Below are 27480 nucleotides of genomic sequence, written 5' to 3' on the forward strand. Positions count from 1 at the left end.
CCTTGGAGTGCAAGGAGATCCAACCAGTCCATTCTGAAGGAGATCAGCCCTGGGATTTCTTTGGAAGGAATGATGCTAAAGCTGAAACTGCAGTACTTTGGCCACCTCATGCGAAGAGTTGACTCACTGGAAAAGACTCTGATGCTGGGAGGGATTGGGGGCAGGAGGAGAAGGGGACGCCAGAGAATGAGATGGCTGGATGGCATCACTGACTCGATGGACATGAGTTTGGGTGAACTCCGGGAGTTGGTATGGACAGGGAGGCCTGGCGTGCTGTGATTCATGGGGTCGAAAAGAGTCGGACATGACTGAGTGACTGAACTGAACTGAACTGAACTCTCTGAATCTGATCTTATCTGATTAAAATTAGGAATTGTATACTTCAGTGGTCCTGGGCTCTTCCTGGAACCAACCCAAAACCTCCATCTGACTTCTGGTCATAGACAGTGCTGACAAGTCCTCATGGCATGCCCTGCCCTGTGCTCCTTACCTGGAGGGAGACAAAAGCCTAGGAGATATGGTTCTACCCTCAGAGAGCTTCTCATCTAGCTAGAGAAATCACCACTACCTGACAGCAAGTGAGACCATGAAAAGCCTCTCCTAGAGGGACAACCTCATGTTTTGTTGTTCTCAACTCTCCAGAGACCCTGTTTGGTACTGGCCTCTTTCAAGATGGCTGGATTAACCACACTCCATACCAGTGATTCCTTTCCTCTGGTCACTTGGCTGTGGAAGGCTTGCTGTCTTACCACCTGCTATTGTTTCATGTATGTCTGTGGGCCCTCCCATCTAGGATGTGGTCTCCTGCAGGCACATGGAGGGCAATCCTCTAGTGCTTTGTCCAAGATGCCTTTGATCAGGATGTGTGACCCCAGTTTTCTCTCCAGGCCACTGTAGCCCATAAGATAGTGCCCACTCTGGGACCAGTTAGTAAGCATATTGTTGTTGTTTAGTTGCTAAGTCATGTCTGACTCTTTGTGGTGTCAAATATGGTGTCTATTTGAGGGAGGTGACTCTTTGTGACTCCATGGATTGCAGCATACCAGGCTTCTCTGTCCTCCAGTATCTCCCAGAGTTTGCTCAAATTCATGTCCATTGAATCAGTGATACTATCTAACCATCTCATCCTCTGCCACCCCCTTCTCCTTTTGCTTTCAATCTTTCCCAGCATTGGGCTCTTTCCCAATGAGTCAGCTCTTTGCATCAGGTGACCAAAGTACTGAAGTTTCAGCTTTAGCAACAATCCTTCCAATATTCAAAGTTGATTTTCTTTAGGGTTGAATGGTTTGAGCTCCTTGCTGTCCAAGTCACTCTCAAGAGTCTTCTCCAGCACCATAATTCAAAAGCATCAATTCTTTGGTGCTCAGCCTTCTTTATGATCCAGCTCTCACATCTGTACATGACTACTGGAAAAACCATACCTTTGACTATGTGGACCTTTGTTGGCAAGGTGATGTCTTTGCTTCTTAATGCACTGTCTAGGTTTGTCACAGCTTCTTTTAATTTCATGGCTGCACTCACCATCCTCAGTGATTTTGGAACCCAAGAATAAAATATTCACTGCTTCTACTTTTTTCCCTTCTATTTGCCATAAAGTGATGGGACTAGATGTCATGATCTTAGCTTTTTTTTTTTTTTTTTTTTTTCTAACTTTGGGTTGCAAGCCAGCTTTTTCAGTCTTCTCTTTCACCCAAACCAAGAGGCTCTTTAGTTCCTCTTCACGTTCTGCCATTAGAGTGGTATCATCTGCACATCCGAAGATGTGATATTTCTCCCAGCAATCTTGATTCCAGCTTGTGACTCATCCAGCCTGGCATTTCACATGTTATACTCTGTATATAAGTTAAATAAGCAGGGTGACAATATACAGTCTTGACATACTCCTTTCCCAATTTGGAACCAGTCAGTTGTTCCATATCTGGTTCTAAGCATATGCTGATCACTATTTGCACTGTAAAAACATTGCTGTGCAGCATGGATAGTCAGGAAGCTTGCTGCTAAGTCGCTTCAGTCGTGTCTGACTCTGTGTGACCCCATAGACGGCAGCCCACCAGGCTCCGCCGTCCCTGGGACTCTCCAGGCAAGAACACTGGAGTGGGTTGTCATTTCCTTCTCCAATGCATGAAAGTGAAAAGTGAAAGTGAAGTCGCTCAGTCATGTCCGACTCTTCGCGACCCCATGGACTGCAGCCTACCAGGCTCCTCTGTCCATGGGATTTTTCAGGCAAGAGTACATTGCCTTCTCTGCAGGAAGCTTAAATTACTTTACAAGATAGAATTGCCCTTATCACACTTTCTGGCATCTGGGGAATGATGGGTTGAACATAAACTGTTCTGTATGGTTGTAAGTACATGGTACAGCAGTCTCTTGAGCAGATTCTCTATGCTCTGTGGGAACAAAAGACATTCTTCAAAAACTAAAGAGTCAATCAGAAAACTACTGACGGATCGCAAGGAAGGAGTGAGCAGTTTTATTGCGCAGCTCTGTTTGTTTTTCCTGAGGATTTTAAATGAGAAAATGGCTAAAGCCATGCCTCCTCACATGTTATTGCACATCATCCATCATTTTGTCTAGTTGCCTATTAATAACGTTCACCTCTGTCTAATTAGGGGCATTTTTAAAGAATGTGCCTGCAGTGCAGGAGACCCGGGTTCAATTCCTGGGTTGGGAAGAGCCCCTGGAGAAGGGATTGGCTACCCACTCCAGTATTCTTGCCTGGAGAATTCCATGAACAGAGGAGCCTGGTGGGGTTCGCCAAGACTTGAACACAACTAAGTCACACACTTTCACTACCTGCCTCAACAGAGTGATTTTTAGCAAGTATTAATGACTAAAATATGTAATTGAAGCAAGAAAGAATACCTTCAGTATGAGGCCCTCTCTGGAGGCTCCTCGGGTACTAGCAATAGTCTACATCTGAATTTGGCTGCTGGTTATGTGAGAGTTGAATTCTTCATTATTACTTACACTGTATATTTATATTTATACACATCTACACATGTCCTACATCCTCTAATTAAAAAAAAGTTTTAAAAAGTTGTTCTATCTTAAAAGAAAATGTCTCCTATCCTACATGTATTCTGGTTTTTTGACAACTTGCTTGAAATTTAGGATATGTCCACTGGTTATGAAAAATAAATCCCTTAGGATTTAATATATGGTTTAATTTTTCTTCTGGCTCAACTATTAAAACGAAGAGATGATAGAATTTTTAAAGGAATCTGCTCGTAATATAGTCAAGTTTATTTGGTGATATGAACTACTGATGAACAAAGTATTGTTGTTGTTCAGTCGCTAAGTCATGTCTGACCCTTTGTGACCCCATGGACTACAGCACACCAGACTCCTCTGTCCTTCACTATCTCCCAGAGTTTGCTCAAATTCATCTCCATTGTGTTGGTGATGCTATCCAACCATCTCATCCTCTGCTGTCCTTTCTCTTTTTGCCTTCAATCTTTCCCAGCATCAGGATATTTTCCAATGAGTTGGCTCTTTGCTTCAGGTGGCCACAGCATTGCAAAGTAAAAGACCTGTCAGTTCTATTTGAAGAACAGATTAGAATCGTGTGCAATTAGTATGTTTAATGCCTATATGATATAACATGTCTATATGATAATGTCTGTGATGTCTATATGATGTAACACATAGAGATTAATGTTTATATGATGTAACAGATCATGGTAGGCCCGGTGGTGAGATCATCTTTTAGATACTGAAGATAAGAACATACACATGATGAAAGAGATTGATGGCTCTTTGCCACATCACAACTGATTTACATCATTTTCACCTACATATTTTATAACTGCAAAAGTGAAGACTGTCATGAACTATGTCCATTTTATGGGTATATCCTTTGCTTTCTGAAGGGAAAGAGGGCTTGCATGTGCCTGTTGATTATATTGTGATGTCTTCTGACTCCAAAAATTCAGAGAGGGGGTGTGGGGAACATCTGCAGCCCCATGAGGATCCCAGGAATGTTCGTTTCTGTTGACGAATGCCTAGTCTGTCTTGTCCTGATAACAGTCTTGCCTTTAAGTTGTATTGGACTCAATCTCTTGCTTTACTACACTATTAAGGATATCTTGTGAAAAATAACAATTCTTAATCCCCTTTAAAACCCAAGGTTCCTTGCAGCATGGGCTGCATTTCTACTGATGGGTAGCAGTGCAGAGTCCTGATTTGCACTTCCTACACATGAAGTGGACAGCTGCATTATTCCAAAACACATTCTCACTATGATGACTGCCAATATTTTATAATGACATACTAGGAGTTCATTTGCAGCTGCCTACTGATATAGAAGGTATCTATATTCTTTAGTGAGTTCACCAGTGAAGTACATATGTTGCAAGTGCATATATATAAGATGCTAAAAGGATAAATGCCTTCCTTATTCTAGTAAAAATTAGAAACAACCCAAATGTCCGTCAGTGGGGGTGATGGGGGATGGTTAATTAAGTTATGGTATAGCCATACTATGGAATACTATGAAACCCGACCCCCCTACCTTGAAAGAGAACAGATCTGAATTTATAGAATGTGTCAGGCTCCCCATTAAGCACTTTATATGCAACATTTTATTTAGTCTTCACAACAACTCCATGAAATTCCCATTTTATAGTTGAGGACCCTGAGACTTATCCAAAGTCACAAGATTAGTAAATGGTGTAACAATGATTAGATTTGAGTTCTATGGACCCCAAATTCACTTCCTTATTCAGTTACACTCTATTAGCTCATGGATGTCAAAGCTGTGTGTACTGTTGACTCCCCTCTCATGGAGATTTAATTTGAGATGACATTAGTTTGCATAAATATGAAGAAACTCATGTAATAGTAAAAGCAAACATATCTAAGTGTCAAAACTAAATGGCTTCTGAAGGAAACAAGTTTTCTGTACTTTCCATGGTTGAAATCGAATTAAAGAGCACACACCAAGATTCTGGCTATAAGTTCAATCCAAGTTAAGAATTTTCATGTATTTTCAAGGCCAATATTCTGTTTAAAATGCCAAATTAAAAAAAATAATAAAATGCCAAATTATGAGTAAAGTGAGAGGTCACACTTCTGCTGAAATGTATTTATTGAAAATGTAAACTGTCATTTATCTGCTTGTTTTTACAACTTTTCATTTTTTTAATATTTACAGATGGACAAAAGAGAAAGAAATCTTTGAGAAAGAAACTGGATTCACTCGGGAAGGAGAAAAACAAAGACAGAGGTAAAAGACAGAATGAACTAAAGCAAATGTGTCTTCCATGGAGCATACTGGTTGAATTTGCTGGGGTTTCTGAATTGCATTGATTTACGTGGTTCAACTCTATTATGTAAACTGGATGTCTACAGTGGAATGCCATTAAAGGCAGTTTGGGTCTATTCTTTTGTGTTTGAGTGGCCCTGTACTGAACTGATGAGTTCAATTGGTTTGAGCAAAGTATGATTCATGCCAAGTTCATGGTTCCAATTATGAAGCTGGCCAATCAGCAGTGTATAAGGAAAACCTGGGTTGAGTAGCCATGGATAGCATCTCTAACGCTAACCAGCTGTCTGGCAAATCTAGATAGTTAGGCAGGGCTAGTTGAATGACAAAGAGTTTGGATTCGCCTACCATTTCTACTGGAAAGAAATAGTCTCATCCTCATGGTTAGTGAAGATGGGCTGTTGTCAGCATTGTAATGTTAGATCACAGCATGCTCATTTTTTTTTTTTTGCCCTGTGGGTTTTGGGAATGGTTGACTCTCTTCATACTGTCCCCTTCTGTGGATATTTAGGAAACCAATAGTTTAGCCACTCTGTCAGAGGTATTTGGCGGAGAATGCAATGGCACCCCACTCCAGTACTCTTGCCTGAAAAATCCCATGGACGGAGGAGCCTGGTAGGCTGCAGTCCACGGGGTCGCTAAGAGTCAGACACGACTGAGCGACTTCACTTTCACTTTCCACTTTCATGCATTGGAGAAGGAAATGGCAACCCACTCCAGTGTTCTTGCCTGGAGAACCCCAGGGATGGCAGAGCCTGGTCAACTGCCGTCTATGGGGTCGCACACAGTCGGACATGACTGAAGCAACTTAGCAACAGCAGCAGCAGAGGTATTTGTGTTCCTTTTTAACTAATATTCATTGAGCCCACATAATGGGCACCTGGGCCCCATTAGCCCAGCATATCTTTTTGTGGCTTGTTTCTATGTCTTCATATGAAATGACTGCTGAGTGATGTGGTCATATGAATGTATTTCCATTTTATGTGTCATAGTGAATGAGTGTTGAGTAAGGGAGGCCATATGTCTTGCCTTGGCGTTCTTTTATATAATGATCAAATTTCTGCTTGAAAGTAATGAAAGGCAATGAAATCAAAGGTATAAAAATAAATGCATTGTGATAAGTATTAGACAAGACCTAGATACACCACTGATCCCAGACTCTACACCCATATCTTGAATTGTGCCTAAAGGGTCATGACATCTGGTTCTTGGACTAAAAAGAGATAAAGAATCCTAATAGAAAAAAATGGTATTGATGAACCTATTTGCAGGGAAGGAATGGAAATGCAAATATAGAGAACAGACTTACGGACACAGTGAGGGAAGGAAAGAGTGGGACGAATGGAGAAAGTAGCATAGACATATATACACTACCATGTATGACACTGATAGCTGGCGAGAAGTTGCAGGCACTCTGTGATCTAGAGAGGTGGGGCAGTGGGTGGGGAGGGAGACTCAAGAGGGAGGTGATATATATGATATATATGTATGATATGTGTATGATGACGGTTGATTTGCATTGTCACATGGCAGAACCCATCACAATATTGTAAAGCAACTTTCCTCCAATTAAAAAATAAATTTTAAAAATAAAATTTAAAAAGAATTCTAGAGAATAGAAAACTAGTGTTTTACTGCCCTTAGAGCATGATATCTCAATCTTGGGACTCTTGATATTTTCTACGAAACAGTTCTTTGCTGTGGGGGCTGTCCTGCACATTGTCTGAGATGTTTAATATAAGCGTCCCTGGTCTCTACCACTCGATGCCAGTACCACTGCCCCCAACCAGAATATCTCCAGACATTTCAAATGTTTACCTCCAGCTGGAGGAAAGGACATGAACATATCAAGGATCCCTGCCCCTGACTACATTGTATTGGTAGAATAATTTGTGAAGCCTTTAAATATCCCAGTTCCCCTGAAAATCTGACCCCATTGGTCTCTATAGGTACTGGGCATGAGTCATTTTATAACTACCAATGTGCACCTTCTAAGATGAGAACTCTGGTCCATACTAACCAGTTTACTCATCAGGGCACAGTCTACTGTAGCAGAATCTAATGCTAGCATAAAGAATGCAAACAATATTTGCTCTTCTTCAGCTACCCATCATTGTCTGAAAAATTGTATTCTGTTCAATTAATTCATAAATTCATGGCCTTATATTTTAAATAAATATTAGTAGCCAGGGTAGCTTTTTTAAACTAGAGTTTTTACTCATCCTATTCCTGCCATGAGCCATCTTTATCTCGTTAGATTAGAGTGATCCTCGGTGTTATAGATTTATTAAAGGGATCATCCAGACTGATATTAGTAATGTGTTATCTTTAAAGTTGTTTATTCTAGGATGATGATATTGGTACTGGGATCTGAACACTCAAAGTGTAGACTTGAGGTGATTCTTCAGAAGTGCCCATTCATGTTAAATGAAACAGAATGAGCATTTCTTTTTTTTGCAGATGTTTTAATTCCCTCAGCAGAGGGAGATGTATGTGTGCTTCTCCAAAAGGTTGGGCAGAAAGGGCCAGGGGAAGTAATCAACCAGTATGCACTGGGCTAGTATACATTTTTCAGACCAAATTGTATTTAGATATTATATAGGCTCACTGAAAATTTGGCAGTGTTCTATGAGGTTGCACGGTGTGCTGCCTGGGAAAAGGAAGGCGGATTCTGGTGATTCCAAGGAAAGGATACATCATGCATCCAACTAAGGAAAGAAATATCAAGATATATGGCATAAGAGGTGGTTGTGTTTGTTTGTTTGTAGCTTTGATAGTTAAAAAGATGATATCCTAGGCTTAAGTCAAGCTTAATGACATGGCTTTTTTCCTGACTAGAAAGTCCTCTGTATGGCCACACGTCCATCACATGGATGTCCTGGGAACCAGGGTGTGATGGAGCAGTGCGCAGGGCTCTCACAGTTGTGGCCAGTTCACATTGTTTTCTTCCATTCCAATATTACCATTTGGGTTCATAACAGCTGCACATGTGAAAAATGACAATCATTTGAATTCAAGAGTAAAAGAAGGAAAACAGGAAACTCTAAATGACCTTTTGGGTTAAGTCATCTAAAAATAGATAGGAGCAGCTTTTTAGAATCAAATTGCTCTCCCAGTAGAGTGACTCATTAAATGTTTGATTTGTTGCTATATTAATTGATTCAATCAGACTGAATCATGTCCCGTGTTTTACTAAATTGCCTTAACATAATATGCAGCAGATCCTGTGACACTTCTGTGTCCCTCCTGCCACTTTAAGCAGTGCCCATATGACTTATAATTTCCATCTGGAAGCCAGGATTGATGCTGGTTCAGAAAACATATATTTTCATACAGAATACTTCTAAGTCCTTCATTTCTCTTAGTTAAATTACTTGGCATCCCAAAAGTATTTTTTCAACTTTCAGAACTTCAGAAAATTTCTTTCTTCTGTCAAAAAGAATCACTTTGGGAAAAAAAAAAAAAGGTTTAAAAATAGCTGCTTTGTTCCAGTTAATATTCTTTCTAATCAGAGCACAAGGGGAATAGGTTTTACCATAGCCTAGGTCTGGGAGCTAGGTCCCCACTCTACAGGATACTTTCGGATGATGCCGTATGTTTATCGACGTAAACTCTGGTGATAGTCCGGGTCTAGCACCTTTCTTTATGCTGAAATGACATCATGCCATGTTTTATTGTCCCTCCCTGTCTAGACGTGTTACTACATGTGAGCTGTGAAGTAGCCCCTATAGAAGAATAGCTGATACAACTTCATTCTGTGTCATATTAAATAACAGTTGAAACATCAGGTATTTGTTACTACTCTTTAAATTAAGGAGGGATGGCTTAATGGTATCTTTGAAAGGACTGTCACACCGCAGTATAAAACATGATCTGGGTTGGAGGTGTGAGACAACAGTGGAGGGAGGAAGCCTGAATCCAGATGCCAGATCGCTTTTTTTTTTTTTAATTTGTTTTAATTGGCGGATAATTGCTTTACAGTATTGTGATGGTTTTTGCCATACATCAACATGAAACGGCCATAGGCATACATGTGTCCCCTCCATCCTGAACCCCAGCCCTCTCCTCCCTACCCCATCCCTCCAGATTGTCCCAGAGCACTGGCTTTGGGTGCCCTACATCATACATCAAACTCCCACTGGCTATCTATTTTACATATGGTAATATATATGTTTCAGTGCTATTCTCTCAAATCATCCTGCCTGCTCCTTCTCCCTCTGAGTTCAAACGTCTCTTCTTTACATCTGTGTCTCCTTTGCTGCCCTGCACTTAGTTCTGGTGAAGGTAAGGTCCAGGATTGGGACCAAGGGAGCTGGTGAAAAAGGCGGCATGCAGGAAAAGAGAAGAGGAGGAGGAAGTCGAGGAGATGTGAGGATAGAGAATCAGATGGGTCATTTAGGTAGACATCCACGTCACCTGGGATGATGGTGGCCAAGGGTTCTGACTGCCAGGATAGAAGATAGCAATGAGCAGGGGTGCCAAGGAAGCTTGCAGCCCAAGGTTTCAGCCACGCAGTGGGAGGGAAGGATCTGGAAATTGCTGCAGGGAGCTGAGAGACCAGCACACCACCTCCAGGGGCTCAGGACCACGGGGAGGCAACAGAGACAGTCTGCAGTGAGGATGGCAGGGGATGCCATCTCCTCAGGAAGCACAGACAGTAGATCAGAATGTGATACACACTGTCCCTGGCCCCAAAACACTGACTCTTGGTTAATGTCTTTATGGTTTGAAAAACCCATTATCAATTTTATTAACAGCTATCAGCACAGAGTCCGTAGGTTTCCTTTTCCCTCCAACAGAAGAGGTTCAAGCCCACAGATAAGCCTGTGCCCAGCACTTTATTTACACAAAAAGGAAGGTTTTGCTCAACCCGGTTGGGCTAAATCCTTGCTTTTACAATAACCACATTTCGAGAAGCAATTATATGCAAGGAACCCTGCCGAGAACTTTCCAGAGACTAGACACTGTGACACAAGTTCAGGGCATAGAGGGATCTATCTCCTCTCTCAAGCTTGTGAGAGTTCTCCGGAGAAGGCAATGAGAAATTAAAGAGATTACATCAAAACACTACCACTGAAAGAATAAATAAACTCAGCCAGGGAAGAAAGCCTATTAGAAATAAAAACCTGTTATACCTGGCTGCATCTCTTGAATGGAAAGAAAAGAGAAGTGAAAGAGTCATTTGGGGAGAATGACTTTATGTATTCCATCTGCTTCATTTGTATTCCATGATTCCAATTTACAAGTAGAGCAACAGACTTTTAGATATGAAAAATGACAGATACCGAAGGAAACCATATTTCTTTTTTTTGCCAAGGATATTAGTAATCTCTAGCCGAAGCTGGTTGGTTCCCTTTATATGGATAACATGTCTCAAAAAGAAATCAATACTCCTCATGTCATATTAAATCCCTGTTATGAATATACCTACTTGAGCAGACACAGGTCATTTGATATATTTATCAATGTCCTTTCTGGTGTTATTACTCTCCAAAAGTTTTTATGTATTCCAAATAGCTGTCAGCCTTGCCATATACATGTTCCTAGACTTGCCCAACCTTTCTGAAGGAAAACTATTTGATTATTCCCATAGACAAGATAGCACTGATAAACACAATAAATCCTGAGCTGCCTGTTTGGTCTCTAATTTTGCTAGTAGTGAAAATGACCTTTTTTTACCAGCAGTGACTATTGGATCTTACTACCCTGTCCACATTGATCCTCAAAACAAATGCCTAAATTATTTTTTGTATCATCATGTGTCGACTAGTTTGGTGATAGAGGGTGAGAAGCAGCCTCTGAAAATCCAGAAATGTGGAAGTTTTGATTTTTCACTTCAAAATAAATTGCATGTTTTGACAGAACAAGAGGTGCAGACTTTTCAAGTGCCATTTCTGCTTTTACTGCAGATTTGAGTACTAGCCGGGTGATGTTCAAGCTGTTGCCATGGATCAAAGGGGAAAACCTTTTAGAGCCTCTTTCCACCTGATTTAATGTTCGCCTTTTCAACCTTTGAATTGTTTTCCCTTGATCATTCTGGTTTTATTCACAAGGGTTATAAAAACAAGGGTGAGGCTAGACTCCAGTTTCTGCTGCTAGGAGATGTAATTTTGAGCCTCACAGAAATAATCCATTTAATTTAATTTTTAATGCTTTTCAGCATGAATGTAAAGTATTACCAATAAAATGCCTGGCCCTAAGGACTGGTGTGCTTACAATGTATGTGTATACAAATGGATTTACTCTAGAGATCCAGAATGCGACTGTCTCCATCTCTGTGATGCTCCTTCCCCAAAATTGTCCTTCCTGGAGGATGTAACACATTATATCCTGGGCCCTTCACCAGATAGTTGGTGCTGAGAACCCACTTCTTTGTGTGGCCAGGAGAATGGCTTGAATGTAGATCACAAGAGTGACAGCACAAACCCAGCAACTGGAGGCAGCACGTGGGGACAAAAAACACAAAGAAAGAACTGAACAAACTCCTTCCCCAGCTGCTCCTCTGCCTCTTGGGTTGTCATTTCAGGCGCTGGTCTTTGACTTGGAACCTCGAAGTGTAACCACTTACTTGAATTTCAGGCTTTCTGCATCTCTCTTAACAGCCCGTGTGGTGGTGGTTTAGTCAATCAGTTGTGTCTGACTCTTTTGAGACCTCGTAGACTATAGCGCACCAGGCTCCGCTGTCCATGGGATTCTCCAGGCAAGAATACTGGAGTGAGTTGCAATGCCCTCCTCCAGGGGCTCTTCCCTACGCAGAGGGGATCGAATCCAGGTCTCCTGCATTGGCAGGCGGGTTCTTTATCACTGAGTCACCAAGGAAGCCAGTATAGCACATGATAGACTCAATTATAATTATTTATGTATCTGATTCTCTACTCCCTTACCCCACCCCACATTCTGAAGCCTGCAAGAGCATACTCCCCACTGCATAGCTTGACACAGTACATATAGGTATTCAGTAAGTGCCTGTTGAATAAATGTATATGCACAGAGTCTTCTCAGGCCTTGTAAGCTTTGGGGGTTCTTGAGACATCAATCAAAGACTTAAGTCTGTAAAATGGTGTACTTATGAGGGGGCTTCCCTGATAGCTCAGTTAGTAAAGAACCTGCCTGCAATGCAGGAGACCCCATTTCGATTCCTGGGTCAAGAAGATCCACTGGAAAAGGAATAGGCCACCCACTCTAGTATTCTTGGGCTTCCCTTGTGGCTCAGCTAGTAAAGAATGCGTCTGATGCTGGAGACCTGGGTTCAATCCCTAGGTTGGAAAGATCCCCTGGAGAAGGGAAAGACTACTCACTCCAGTATTCTGCCCTGGAGAATTCCATGGCCTGTATAGACCATGTTCATCCTATCAAAAATGTCACCTTTCTTTATAAAGTTATTTCCTTTAAACATTCTTGAGATACATGGAGAAAAGCTGGAAGCCTAGATTTCTAAAACCCTTGTTCTTTAAACAAACTGACTTTCTTTTACTGAGATAGAAACTTTGGCCTCCCTGACAAACCCAAAAGTCACCTCTATATTTTTTGGATGAATCAGTTCTTCAGAAAATAGTCATTTGAATATGTCTGCCCTTCAGTCTGCAACATGACTGAGAGTCTTCCCTGGTCTGCTCTTCCTCTGAATGTTTGTTCTTTTGATTCCAGAGTTCATCCCACAAGCGTTTGGAATGCCCTTATCCCAAGTTATCGCGAATGACCGTGCCTATAAACTCAAGCAGGACTCGCAGAGGGACGAGCACAAGGATGCCTCCGATTTTGTGGCTTCCCTCCTCCCATTTGGAAATAAAAGACAAAACAAAGAACTCTCAAGCAGTAACTCATCTCTCAGCTCCACCTCGGAAACACCAAATGAGTCAACGTCTCCCAATACCCCGGAGCCGGCTCCTCGGCCCAGGAGGAGGGTGAGTTGGCCAGTGTTTTCTCTGACACTGAAGTTAGGACAACGGAAAAGCTCTAAGGTTATTCTCTGAGTCTTGGCTTATGTGAAACCTGGAAATACAGTTTGTGTCCAAGTATCTGTCAACAACCCCGTTCAGGGAGAATTTGCGTTGTCCCGAGACACCTGACACACCCTCACAACCTTTCCCTGACCCCTTTCAAAGGTGTTGGGTGCCTCTCCTTGGTTACCCATGATATTCAGAACATTCTACAACATCACCACTGATCCTGCTCTAGTGTGATCTTCTGTTGTTACCAGAATTTCCGGTGAGACTGTGAGGCTTGAGGGCAGGGCCAAGTGTTTTTGTTAATCTCTTCACTCATCTAAGAACTATGCCTGGCTAAGTAAATTTGCTACTGGTCTTCATAAGCAGGGCTTCCCTGGTGGCTCAGATGATAAAGAAGCTGCCTGCAATGCAGGAGACTCAGGTTCGACCCCTGGGTGGGGGAGATCCCCTGGAGAAGGGAATGGCTACCCATTCCAGTATTCTTACCTGGAGAATCCCATGGACAGAGAAGCCTGGCAGGCTGCAGTCCATGGGGTTGTTGCCAAGCATCAAACAGGACTGAGCTACTAACACTTACTTACACTTACTTCATAAACAATGAGATTTTTTCTTATCAATAGGGCGTGGGTTTTTTCTCCAACATAACTGTAGAAACACACACACATATCCTCTTTCAAATCAATACTGTAATAACATGGTAGGTAGTGCTAGTGGTAAAGAACCCGCCTGCCAATTCAGGAGATATAAGAGACATGGGTTCGATCCCTGAGTCAGGAAGATTCCCCTGGAGGAGGGCATGACAACCCACTCCAGTATTCTTGCCTGGAGAATCCCATGGACAGAGGAACTTGACGGGCTGCAGTTCATGGGGTCACAAAGAGTCAGACACAGTTGAAGCAACTTAGCATAGCACACAGTAATATGGCTCCATTTATTAAGTGAGTACTGTGTTCCAGGCACCGTGCTATTATCTAGCACTTTAGATTTCACATTTCAATCCAGGAAAGCTGAGTTTCTAGGCAAGTTGGTTGATGATTAGCTGAATCAGGAGATAAATATCTCTGAAACTTCCTGGGTCACTGAGAGATCTCTCCTTTTCCTCTTGCCTGAAAGCCCAAATCTGCCATCTCCAGCCATCAACTCTTACCCTAGTTAAAACCCCAGACACTTTCCAGTTAACATCCACAATGCTCAGTCAGCCTCCAACATTTAGAACCTCTCCAAGATTCAGGGGCACCTGAGCCACCCACCGGTGTTTCCAGGGTTTCCCTGTGTTTACCATTGAAGAAATGACAGCATCCTGGAATATTTGAATTTGCATGATGGAAGTGTTCTTCCAGTCCCATCATAATCTCTCAGACTGTGTGTATAAGTCTACAAGGCAATGACACCAAAATGCCATGTATGAGCTTTCTGAGACTCTAGAGCCCAGGCAATGGGCCTCCCCAATGCCCTCCCCTCTGTCCAGGCCTTGCTAGGACAGCAGCTGCCAACCTCTTCCTCTAGGTTTCATCAAAGAGTGGGTGGCCATACAGACATCATTGGTGCCCTGTGCCCTTACCCTCAGCTCTTAACCATTCCTAGCGTTCCAGCCTTTTTTCCACCTGTCATTGACCTCATCTCTTGGCTGGAGGCTCTCTCTGATGGCCAGAGACACCCACCCGTGCAGATGACAGCCTGCAAGTAGGAAGACATTAATGTCGCCTCCCTACCCCTGCCAGAAGTTGCCCTTAATCAGTGACTCTGGAGACTTGTGGTAAATACTTCAGCTCCCTCGCTCCTTAGCAGGAATAGCTCTGAGGTACATGACTGACACGATCGTCCAGATTCCCAGGGCAGTTGGGCTCCAGCTGCGCACAGGTTTGTCACGGGCTTGGCGAGGCTCCCTTTGCTGGCTGCCTTCACTTGCCTTTCTCATTTCCCCACTCCCCCACAGCTATCTCCTGGGACTGTTCCCCTAATAAAATACATTGTGCCACTTCTGGGGAAAACCAAACTAAGACTGTTTATGGAATCCTATTTTAAAATCTACTTTCTAGAGCCATAGTTGAATTGTTGTTGTTTTTTTATAATTCACAAGCGTTCTCTGACTTTACCTCATTCATCAAGTATGTGATATTTTTTTTCTTGTTTCAAGGAATGAAGTGGTTGGGTCAAACTATTTTAATTGTATGTTTGCCATCTCTTGTCTTCCATTTGGAAAAAGTTGTCTATTGTTGAAATTGTAACTGTCAGTACCTTACCCCATGTCGTGAAGGTTTCCCAACTTTTTCAAAAGGTGTTTGGTTTTTTCCTTTTAAAATAGAAACAGCACAATTAAACAGTATAATTTTAAGTGGGCAAAAGTATTTATTGGACAGCATTGGGCGAAGCAGTTTTTATTTTCTCCATCTGTACTCTTTGTTCATGTCTGTATATAATTTGCAGGGTGCAATGTCAGTGGATTCTATCACCGATCTTGATGACAATCAGTCTCGACTGCTGGAAGCATTACAGCTCTCCTTGCCTGCTGAGGCTCAAAATAAAAAAGAAAAAGCCAGAGATAAGAAACTCAGCCTGAATCCTATTTACAGGCAGGTCCCGAGGCTGGTGGACAGCTGCTGTCAACATCTTGAAAAACATGGTAAGCAGAGTTGTGTGTCAGCAATCAAGTACTTTCATGTATTCAAGCATCATTCATTTAAACATTCAATTTCAATTCTATATTCATTTGATCAGGCTCTAGATCGAAATTTCCTTTGTGAAGAAAGTTTACATAGTGTTGGCATAACCCCAGTAGGGATAAACAAGATATGAGGGGGGATAAACTTGATGATATTCAAACTCCCTAGAGCCAAAGAGTCCTCAGAAGTGACACTGGAGACAGGAAATTGAAGGGAGGACAAGGCGTGTTGGGCTGGGTTATCCTCTGCTGCTGCTGCTAAGTCACTTCAGTCGTGTCCGACCCTGTGCGACCCCATAGACGGCAGCCCACCAGACTCCCCTGTCCCTGGGATTCTCCAGGCAAGAACACTGGAGTGGGTTGCCATTTCCTTCTCCAATGCAGGAAAGTGAAAAGTAAAAATGAAGTCGCTCAGTCATGTCTGACTTTTAGTGAACCCATGGACTGCAGCCTACCAGGCTCCTCCATCCATGGGATTTTCCAGGCAAGAGTACTGGAGTGGGGTGCCATTGCCTTCTCCGGGGTTATCCTCAGGACCTCAGGACCTCCTTTAAACAAAGCAGAGCCACTTCTATGTTCTTTACATGTTGAGGTTACTCAAGGCTTCCTTTAAAAGAAAGAATCAACTTCTTAAAAGAAGAGACCGGGAAACCATTCCTTAAGTGAATAGAAAATATGTAGTTTTGGACAATAGTTTTCTCTATTGTTATTTGCATTTTTGTGGAAAGATGTCCACTTAAAATTTCTTCATCGTACCCCTTTTGGCAACTCAGTTCCACTTAATATGCTGACTTTAAAGCTATGTACAGTTCTTTAAAATCTTTGTTGAACTTTAGACTTTTGGCTCATCAAACTGCCATGTCTACAACCTGAATTTGTTTGCTATCACGTTAGCATGCATTTTATGGAATGAGAAGAGTTTATTAATTGCTTCTTTTTTCCAGTTTTATTGAGAAATAATTCACATACATCACTGTAATTACCTTTTTACTATAAAAGTGATGTACTCATCATAATAAAGAAAACAGAAACAGAAAAACAAATCCTGAAGATATATAGACATAACTACATTAACATTCTCATCTATTTCTAATAAAAGTGGGGCTTTACAAAAATTAATCAATTTGTTATATATGGAAATCACTAGATAACATACATATGAGTGACTTAATATAATTAATATGTGTGAAAACTTTGCTTATACAAAATTTTAATATGTAGATGTATGTATGTATGTTCATGTGTTTGTTTATCTGTGTCTTCTCCTTAGAAGATAAACTAGACATCAAGAAAAGTATCTTAGACATTTGGAATTCCCAAAACTTAGTATCATGATAACAATGTAAATGTTCAATCAGTATTACATGAACAAAATTATTTTTCAAAATAGCTTAGCAAGTAAAGAGTTCAGTACCATAAATACATAAATTCAGCCTATACTTTGCTACAAGGTAGAAAAAGCGACTCATACTTTTATAATTATAATTTTTCCTTGTAAGGAATGTAGAGAGTAACCATAGGCACTTTAAAGAACTCTAAATGAGAAAATTCTACTCCAATCATGCAAAATTGCAGTGACAGTTTGAGTAACTGCTTTTGTGAAAGAAAACTTGGCATGTCTTTATATTTTCTGTTGGAAAATAAATTTTCATGAATTTTACTCTGTGAAATAGCATTTCCTTTAAGATTACTGAAAAACAGGGCAGTTCATGGGGTGGGGGTGGGGTGGGAAATAGTTCCAGTGCACTTGAGGGCCTAAAGGAAAGAAGATAACCTGCATGGTCTTTCAAGATCCTGATTCTGTTCTGAGTTTCCACGATGCTTAGACCAAATGGCTCTGGAAAAAATAAGAGACAGGCTCAAATTCAAACAGATATTAATCTTAATCACAAAAAAAGGGCAAACTTCAAAAGCAATTTTTGTAAGACTTTATTTGCCAGTTTTTGAAATGGATAGCAGAGAGTTTGAGTCACTTTAGCCTTATAGATATTTGTCAAAGATCTTTTCATTCTCTCTCAAATCAGTCTTGGACTTACACACTCAATAATAAAACAAAACAAAAAAAAAAATGGAGAGAGAGGGAAAAAAAATAAACCGGTCTTGGACAGTAGTCTTGACTCCATCTATATTCGTGTACACTACCCTTCCCCACTTTTACTTCACCAAATGCTTTCTCTACTATTAGGCCAGACTTCCTTAACCATCCTTGCTTTCTCTGAACCACACATTTCAAACAAAAACAAACAAACAAACGAAAAACCAGACAACATAACAAAGAGTCAGACTCTCCTCTGTCTCAGATTTAGGCTGAGTTGGGGGCGGGGTGCCGATTTATTATGCCTGCCCTCCTTACTTGAATTCCCTAAGCCTGAGATTCAGGTGGCCGGGGTCTAGTTCCCATTCCAGGAAAGGGGAGGAAAAGGAGAGAAAAGTGATTGCATCAATTTCTGGGACAGTGTACAGCAATGTCATATTTCTTTCCCAGATCTACGACTTTTCTGATGGACACCTGTTTTTTCTCAGTGACTGTCTCAAGTCAAGGTTACTGAATGCCTGGACTGCATCTTCTTGAGGAAAATGACTCTAAAGCTTATATCAGAGAATGGCATTGGCTATCTGAAGGCTGTCATCTGCTCTGCCTAAAAATTAATTAATTAAAAACTTAGATTATAATCGATACATAGAAATTACAGTAATCAATCACTAGCTATTAATTGTTATTTTCAAAATCACGGTCACCTTTACTGAGTGGAAAAGTACTATAATTGAGGAAATAATGACATAGAAATAGGCATTTCTGCCCAGACTGTAGGGATTCAAGCAAAGGAATAGTCTCACGTGGGAAGAAAGTGCCCTTATGTGATATCTCACTTATGTAGAAATTTCAGCTATTTGGAAACCATCACACCAACAAGAAAATAATGCAGCCAAAATTAAAATTGTGAAGTCATACTATTATAATAAGGGCTTACCAACTGTCTCAGTGGTAAAGAATCTGCCTGCCAATGCAGGAGACGTAGGTTTGATCCTTGGGTCAGGAAGATCCCCTGGAGAAGGAAATGGCAACCCACTCCAGTATTCTTGCCTGGAGAATCCCATGGATGGAGGAGCCTGGTGGACTGCAGTCCATGGGGTCACAAAGAGTCGGACACGACTGAACAACTGAGCACAACACAGCACTATTAAAATACAGTTTTCTGTTTTGCATGGAAATTCTCATTTAGACCAGTCAGGGCCTATATCTCTCTGTAGGTGCCATATACAAGTCTATGCATTTTATATGCATTGATTAATTGAATCATTGAACAACTTTTGAAGCAGATACTTATTATGCTCATCTTGTAGATAAAGAAATATAATTCTGTGTTTGATTCTAATATGTACTTGTGCAAATCAGCAATGACTAGCCTCTCAGCATGATTCTCTCAAATTATTCTGGAAATTCAGAATAACACGTATAAGATATAAAAGTGATAAAAAGTCCATTTTTTTATATTATATTTTTGGATATTTTTATGTATTATATTTTCTAACTGAGAAACTCTAGAAAACCAATTTTAAAAGTCTTATACCTAATACACAATGTGGCAAGACCATAAAATAAATATACAAAAATATATCCACGTCTTCTATAAGAGCAATAATATTATGTACTATACCAATAAAATAATTCATTTATATTAATATCAAACATACAGTATAGCTAGAATACCTGAAATAAGAAGAAACTTCTGTGAAAAAAACTGCAAAGCTTTACCAAGAGACATTAAGGAATTAAGAAACAAAGTATGATGTCTACTTTGTTTCAGGATGGAAAGAAATAATGTTATTAAGATTTTAAACTCTTTCCAATTTAATTATATACTGGACTAGTCAGAACTCTTTCAGTGGCAAGAGAAGAACCCAGATAAAAATAGATTAAGCAAAGCATACACCCCCCTCCCCCACCAAAATCCCATTTACATACTGGGAGTCTGAATGTTTTATCTAGATTCAGGATCAGACAGATTCAGGATGCAAATGATGTTTGCTGGCCCGTTTACTATGTTTTCATGGTCTGTTGACTCTCACACCAGCCCTCTTCGTGTGGCAGCAAAACAGACATGGGCAGTTACAATCTGGCATTGCCCTTATCCCAAATGAAGAGAAAGTAAGCCAGCAATGAAGCAGTAAATGTGGGTGATGATCAGCAGTGGCAGTGACTGATGGCTTGCATAGGAAAATAAGTCCTTCACACATTCTCTGCCCCCTTAAAAGAAGTGCGTAATAGCTCTTGTGAAGTAGTCTTGCCCCCAAATTCTAAGCGGAATAAGAGAAAACTCTATCTCTTTAGAGGAAATAAAGGGGAGAAAGGAACTTATAAATGGCACTGCAGAGTGTCTTCATCCAAACAGTGAGGGAATCTACGGTGGGAAATCAGTGCTATATCTTCATCAAACCAATTATGACAAGGAAAATGTATAAACAGCCAGGGGGGGAAACATACACATTAAGAGACTGCAAGGCGCACCAACCGATCACAGTTGGTGAACCTTATCTGAATGTTGACTGGATATTTAATGATACTGAGGAACTACTGTTGACCTTTCTAATTTGTGATCAATTGTTTAAGAGACCTAATTTTTTGGAGCAAGGCTTCTCAACCTTGGCACTACTGACATTTAGGACTAGATAAATCTTCTTGATGCACTGGTCCCATAATCCCATTTCTAGGACATGCTCTCAAGAGAATCAGAAATGTAAACTGAGATGGATGTGCAGAGTTGTTCCTAATCGGCAAGTTATGGTATCAGAACAAGTGCATATGTGTTCGTGGAACATATATTGTCATTCAGAGGAGAATATGAAGTGAATTTTGGCACATTCATGTAATAGAGTATTTTGTATCCATTTTAAGTAACATTTACACAGAATTTTTACTGGCTTAAAAAATTCTTGTGACATAATATTAAGTAAATGCAGCAGCATTTCCTCTCTCTATATATAATTTTTTCATGGAGAAAAGACTGTATAGAAATAAATCAAAATATTAAATCATTACTTCTACACCAGGTATTTTTAAAGTATATCATTTTTTACACATTATAGATTTTCTTTCATAAGTACCTGCTTTAATTATGATCAGTGAGACAAGAAATATCTATCTTCAAATTGATAAAGGGCTGGAAATTCATAGAAAGCTCATGTTTAATTCTTCTGTATAATGAAGAAAATGTTACAGTATTTTTTTCATATGGAGAAAGTGTGGAAATACATAATATCACAAGAATAATGTTTAACCAGAAGTGTTTAATGTACAATGATCCTGGTGCTAGCAGGGCTAACTTCTAGGTACCTGGTGAATCCAGCATGGCATAAATAAGCATTAGTGCATTGCTGTCAAGTCACCATTACCCTGCATGTTGCAGCGTGGTATTGGCATTCTGTTTTATATCTATTTTGATTTGCTCCAGTTTGAAACCATAAAACAGGACTGAAGATTTTGTTTCCTTATTTGCAGGCCTCCAGACAGTGGGGATATTCCGAGTTGGAAGCTCAAAAAAGAGAGTGAGACAAGTAAGTGAAAAGTGGAGATGATATTGTACATTTCACTTGACTTTTAGGTGAATTACCTTGTGCAAAGTTCGAGCTTATGCAAATTCATTTCTGAATATCTTTTCTGCACCATCTCACCGATTATAGTATAATTGAGTCCCAAGAAGTAAAAGGTGAACTCAGAAGCTCAGAAAGATTCAGGATCATACAATTGAAAGCACAACATCTATACGTGCCCCTGGCATGTACAACAAAACAAAACTAATTTATAAACATTTTATTGACACTGTAAATTCAGGAGATTCAGAGCGTACCTGATCAGTAAGTGAAAATAAACAGAAAACAATTATATAGTACCCATTTCTACTAAAATGCAATATGAGTGATCCCGTTAATATCTCTTCTGTGAAAATGCTACATTTATAGCTTTAACTTCTCAAAAATAATGGTATTAATTTTCTATGGAACCATTGATTCCCCAATTCATCTTCCATGTGGGGATTGTACCCCTCAGTTTCCTTCAACACTTTCCAGATTTCTTGCAAAAGAAGTTTGGTATTAGAGCTTCAGAAGCAGGTTCCTATGATTAGACAGATATCTGTGTTCATGACAGCTTCATAAAAGACAAACCTTCCTTTGAGAAAAGAATTCATATGTTGGCTAAAAGAAAATTAAAATATTATTTTCCCTCTGTTGGTTCCAACAGAAAGAAGTAAGGAACCCAGCAATTCAAAAATGAAGCCAAATGAAAATAATTTTAGTTGGATGAAGCTGAAGAAACGATATTTGTTCATATTATTGAAACTAAGTGAAATAAATGCCTTCTTGTGTCTTTTCTTGTCCAGACAAAAGGGGTTTTTCAAAAGAAGTATGTTTTCTGTTTGGTTGGTTGGTTGGTTTTATTTATAATAGTCACTTAAGAGACTACTGAACAACATTTAACATTTCACAATAGGACTAGCAGGAAGAAGATAGCATAGTAACATTTCTTAGGCCTCCTGTGCAGAGCTGCAGAATATTTTCAAAAACGTTACCTCACTGAATTCGCCCACCAGCTGAGAGACAAAGCCTTTTCACCCACTTCTGAGGCTTAGAGAGATAAAGACATTTAATTCAAGACACACAGTTTAGATCAAGCTCTTTCCACAGTCCTTTCTTTCGGCACGCGCACGCATATGTGTGTGTGTGTGTTCTCGCTCAGAAAAGTAACACAGTATGTTTGAATGGTCACGAATAGGGGTGGTGCCAATGGAAGCCTGCTTCGTTCTGGCTGCCTGGTGCACACTAAGGGCGAGTGACCTGGAATTGATGAGCCATTCAGGACAGTAATGGCCATTCTTATCAGGTGGTGAGGTGGCTAGTGACAGACATTATTCCTCAGATATATCTTTATTCACCCAAGGGAAAACCTTCGTATGGAGATTTGCTTATGGACTCTCAAAAAAAAAAAAAAAAAATATATATATAATAATAATAAGTGGTCAGATTTCAAGCATGAAGTATGATCCACCTCACCATTGATGGTGTTATATCACTTCATAACCCTCTACACTTTTTCTTCAGAACAACTGTCACAGTATTAAGAGCTAATTAGTGATTGATGAGGTTACCAGTTTATCACCTGACTGAGAGCTGGAGGAGGGGAAGGGCTTTGCCTCCTGACTCATCACCGCATTTTGAGGACCTTTACCAAGGCCTGGTACGCAGCAGATGGGCAGCACATCTGTCCTGAATGAGTGACAGAGCACACGAACACTTACAGAAGTTTACTGCCTAGAGCAGATTCATAAACTCACTGACTGATTTTAACATCAGAGAACAATACCTAAGAGAAGTTGAGCTGTCCGAGATGAAAGTAGGGTGTAGAGTTATGACTTCCTTCTGGCTATTGTGTTTTCCTACTGTGATAAATGCTAAAGGAGCGAGGGTAATGATGAAGGCAGGCAAACTTCCTGGAAAACGTTAATAAAGCTACTTTGACAAATCTAAGACAGATTTTATTTAGGTATTGTCACCCTTCAAGCCTCAGAGAAACAAATGGTTTCTCAGGGTGTTTAATTTCATTGTTTGCAGAAAAATCTCTTTGCTTCCTTGTCTAGTATTTGTGGAAAATGTCAGAATTCCAACGTGGTAAAATTGCTGACATGCAAAACTGCTATACAATGGATTAATTCCTCCCTCCCACAGTCAGAGTTGACCTAACCCCTTAGCTCTTCCTCCCAACCTTCTGGATGTCATTATCAAGCCCTGCTGCTTGTGTCATTAACAGTAAACCCACATACTTTTATTTAATAATGCATTTCCTATGTGTGTGTATATATATGTATATATATATATGAAAGTGAAAGTGTTAGTCACTCAGTTGTGTCCAACTCTTTGTGACCCCCTGGACTGTAGCCCGTCAGGCTTCTCTGTCCATGGGATTCTCCAGGCAAAAATACTGGAGTGGGTTGCCATTCCCTTCTCCAGGGGATCTTCCCGACCCAGGGATTGAACCCAGGTCTCCTGCATTGCAGGCAGATTCTTTACAGTCTTAGCCACCAGGTGGCTATAGATATATACACATATATATGGGCTTATATCGGCTTCTCCGATGGCTATATAGTGAAACTAACACTTTCACTTCATTTATTCAGGGCTGGGTTTGCGTTGTTTGCTTCTCCTTCCTGGGGTCTGGGCGGGGTCTGGGTAAACCTACTCCTCGAGGCTGCGTGTCACAGCCCTTCTTTTGCTGGGCACTGAATGTTGAGGTGTGCTGTTCTGAGACTGCCACTGGAACCGTTGTCTTTCCAGCTACGTGAGGAGTTTGACCGTGGGGTTGATGTCTCCCTGGAGGAAGAGCACAGCGTCCATGATGTGGCTGCCTTGTTGAAGGAGTTCCTAAGGGACATGCCAGACCCCCTGCTCACCAGGGAGCTGTACACAGCTTTCATCAACACCCTCTGTATGTAACCCAGTCATCTGCAGGAATGTCTTACTGGGATGTCCCACTCACTCATCAAAACCTTGTGCATATGTTTCCTAATAGCTATTTTGACCTGATTTATCTATCTCTAATGATCGGGCTATTGGGGGAATTTTCTGAGACTTACCCTGGGGAGAATTGGCAGGAAGAAAGTTGCCATGAATCAAATGGAAGTAGCCAAGAAACACTGGGGATGCCTTCAGACGACTCTAGGATAGTAGAAAGTGCTACAAACTGATGCTTTGGAGTAACAGAGAGGATTGAGTCCATGCCTAAAAATGAGTGCATTTCCGGAACCCAGAGTGAGAAAGGGGGATGGGAAATATTCCAGGCAGAGCCCAGGATTAGGACTTGTAATGTGGCTGGTTCAGGGCTAGAGGCACAGCTCCCCAAAGGAGAACAGGAGGGCGACCGGGAGGAGGAAGTGGCTGGAACTGAGTGAGCCTCCATGCGTTCCTTCCTGCTGCAGGTGACAGGCTCAAAACAGAGAAGAAGACCCTGACTTTGTACCGGGTTTCGCTTATTGCCAACAAAGTCTACCTCTTGTGTACTGCTCAACAGATCAGGGCCTCCAAACTGTTAGAAAGTCAGATTTCAGAACATTCCCACATGGTTCGCAAATGGGCTGTGATCCCTAAAGTTTGTGAGGATTTCCACCAAGGGAAGGAAGAAGAAGAAAATAAGGGAAATGAGGTTACCTTTCTCGCCTGGATTAGAATGATTTCTGTGGGTGTTACATTTCCCCAGGTCACGTTGGTCTTTCTGTCCCTCATAGAACCTTACTGTTGAATTGCTAAACCAGTGGTGGGGGGCAGGAATGAAAGGTGACTTGCCTTGCTAATCCCTTTCTGAAGACAGTTGAGCCGGAAGGGCGTGACCTCCGCCTTGACTTACTGAGAGCCCCTCTTCTTGCCCTGCTCAGTGCTGGAGCCAGAGGAACAGCTGGGCACCTTGCAGCTCCTCATCTACCTGCTACCTCCCTGCAACTGCGACACACTCCACCGCCTGCTGCAGTTCCTGTCTATCGTGGCCAGGCATGCCGAGGACAACGTCAGCAAGGACGGCCAGGAGGTGCGCCCCCCCACCGCCGCCACGCATGCGCGCCTCTTCCTTTTTCCTGTTTTGAAAGGGAGAGCTAAAAAAGAAAAAGGTGGCTTCCCTGGTGGCTCAGCAGTAAAGAATCCGCCCGCCAAGGCAGGAAACGTGGGTTCAATCCCTGGGTCAGGAAGATCTCCTGGAGGAGGGCGTGGCAAGCCACGCCGATATTCTTGCCTGGAGAATCCCACGGACACAGGGGCCTGGCAGGCTACTGTCCATGCAGTCGCACAGAGTTGGACACGACAGGGTGACTAAAGAGCAATGCATCTCAGTGCCACCTGGTATCAACTCCTACAGACAGGTTCTCCACAGTCCTTTGAACGCCTCTGGAATCTTCTTGTTGGACTTGGCCCCCAGTCTGAGGTCTTAGGCTCTGGTGTTCTTTGGTGCTTCAAGGTATTTTCCACTTTCTCCCTTGAACAAAGGAGAGATGCTGGCCTCAATTTTAAGTGACCTATTCAGTTCAATTCAGTCGCTCAGTCGTGTCCGACTCTTTGCGACCCCATGAACCGCAGCACACCAGGCCTCCCTGTCCATCATCAACTCCCGGACTTTATTAGCGAGCAACTGAGACCCGGGTTCGATTCCTGGGAAGATACCCTGGGGAAGGAAATGGCAATCCACTCCAGCACTCTTGCCTGGAAAATCCCATGGACAGAGGAGCCTGATACGCTACAGTCCATGGGGTCTCAAAGAGTTGGACAAGACTGAGCGACTTCACTTTCACTATTTAATCTTAACCCTAACAAGAGACCTGCTTCCCTTTTTTGAAACCATGCAGTCATACTTCTCCCTGACTTTTTATTCCCCAGGAGATTCAGACCCTTTACTATGCTAACATGCATTGTAAATCAACAAGAAGGAGCCAAAGACATTCCAGGCTTACCTCAGAAACTTTCTATTTTAAATCCTATTAAGCAGAACTCAGCTGTGTCATGGATTCATTTCTGTAATTGTCAGATTGCTTTCCCTAAGGCCATGCTCATATGTAATTTTTTTTGCTTTAATCCAGAAAAGCAATTCTACCTTTCTTATCCTCATCGTCCCTATCAGTGTGAGAATAGAACTTCCCTGAGTTAGCCGTTTATCTCCATAGCAGTTATTAGTGAAACTCTGCTGGCTTCAGGTTTCATAATATGACACTGACACCTTCCTTCAGCCCACACTGCTCTTCATTGGATATACTGTAATTCGCATAATTGTTAAGTAGTTATATTACCCGACTGGGTGTCAGCCTTTATTGACTATAAGCTATAGAATCATCTCCCTAATCATTGGGTTAAGGCAGAGCCCTGTCTGGGTTCCCAGGTACGTGAAACGCCTCTCTGACATTTCTTAAGTACTATGTGTGAAGAAAGTCAGGTTTTAGGTGATTAAGAAGGCATTGAGGAAAGCAAAATGTCCAGTGGAACTCACTTGTGCCTTTTTGGAATCATTTTCAGACTTTCTTTCAGTCCAAATGCTGAACAAGACTGCATTGCCTATGGCAAAGAAAAGAAAACATCCTTGCATGTGTGCGTGCTAAGTCGCTTCAGTCGTGTCTGACTCTCTGCGACCCCATGGACTGTAGCCCACCAGGGTCTTCTGTCCATGGGATTCTCTAGGCAAGAATACTGGAGTGGATTGCCATGCCCTTCTGCAGGGAATCGACCGAGGGATCGAACCCACATCTATTACATCTCCTGCATTGGCAGGCAGGTTCTTTACCACTGGTGCCTCCCGGGAAGTCCCCCTTTCCCTGGGGATGATGGGGAGCCCACCCTGGTTGTAAACACTTGGTAGCTTTATAACTCACTGAGTCTGTGTTCTTGGTACAAATCTGTTAACCTCCTAAACCTGGATTTCCTTACCTAAACTTTGGACACAAAACTTCTTCAACTGGTACTGCACAGTCATTGAGAAAACTAGTTTATTACAAGGCATAGAAAAATATGCTGGTAACAGCAAAGTTGTACGGGAAGCAAGAGATGACAAGGGTTCCTAGACACTCTTAACCTAAACCTTGAGT

At 41.5% G+C, this 27480-nt stretch overlaps 1 protein-coding gene across 7 annotated transcripts in view; it reads left to right on the plus strand.

The window, feature by feature from the left end:
• Positions 1–27480, plus strand: part of ARHGAP6 (Rho GTPase activating protein 6) — a 541907-nt gene that overhangs the window by 477789 nt on the left and 36638 nt on the right. For all 7 annotated transcript variants that reach the window (XM_070365358.1, XM_070365357.1, XM_070365359.1 and 4 more), the window contains exons 3-8: positions 5153–5224; positions 12911–13167; positions 15640–15835; positions 21375–21430; positions 24203–24353; positions 25297–25445. In XM_070365358.1, coding sequence (XP_070221459.1) covers positions 5153–5224; positions 12911–13167; positions 15640–15835; positions 21375–21430; positions 24203–24353; positions 25297–25445 — 881 coding nt within the window. The remainder of the gene's footprint in view (positions 1–5152; positions 5225–12910; positions 13168–15639; positions 15836–21374; positions 21431–24202; positions 24354–25296; positions 25446–27480) is intronic.

This window comes from Bos mutus, chromosome X (genome assembly GCF_027580195.1).
Source record: "Bos mutus isolate GX-2022 chromosome X, NWIPB_WYAK_1.1, whole genome shotgun sequence".
Lineage (NCBI taxonomy): Eukaryota > Metazoa > Chordata > Mammalia > Artiodactyla > Bovidae > Bos > Bos mutus.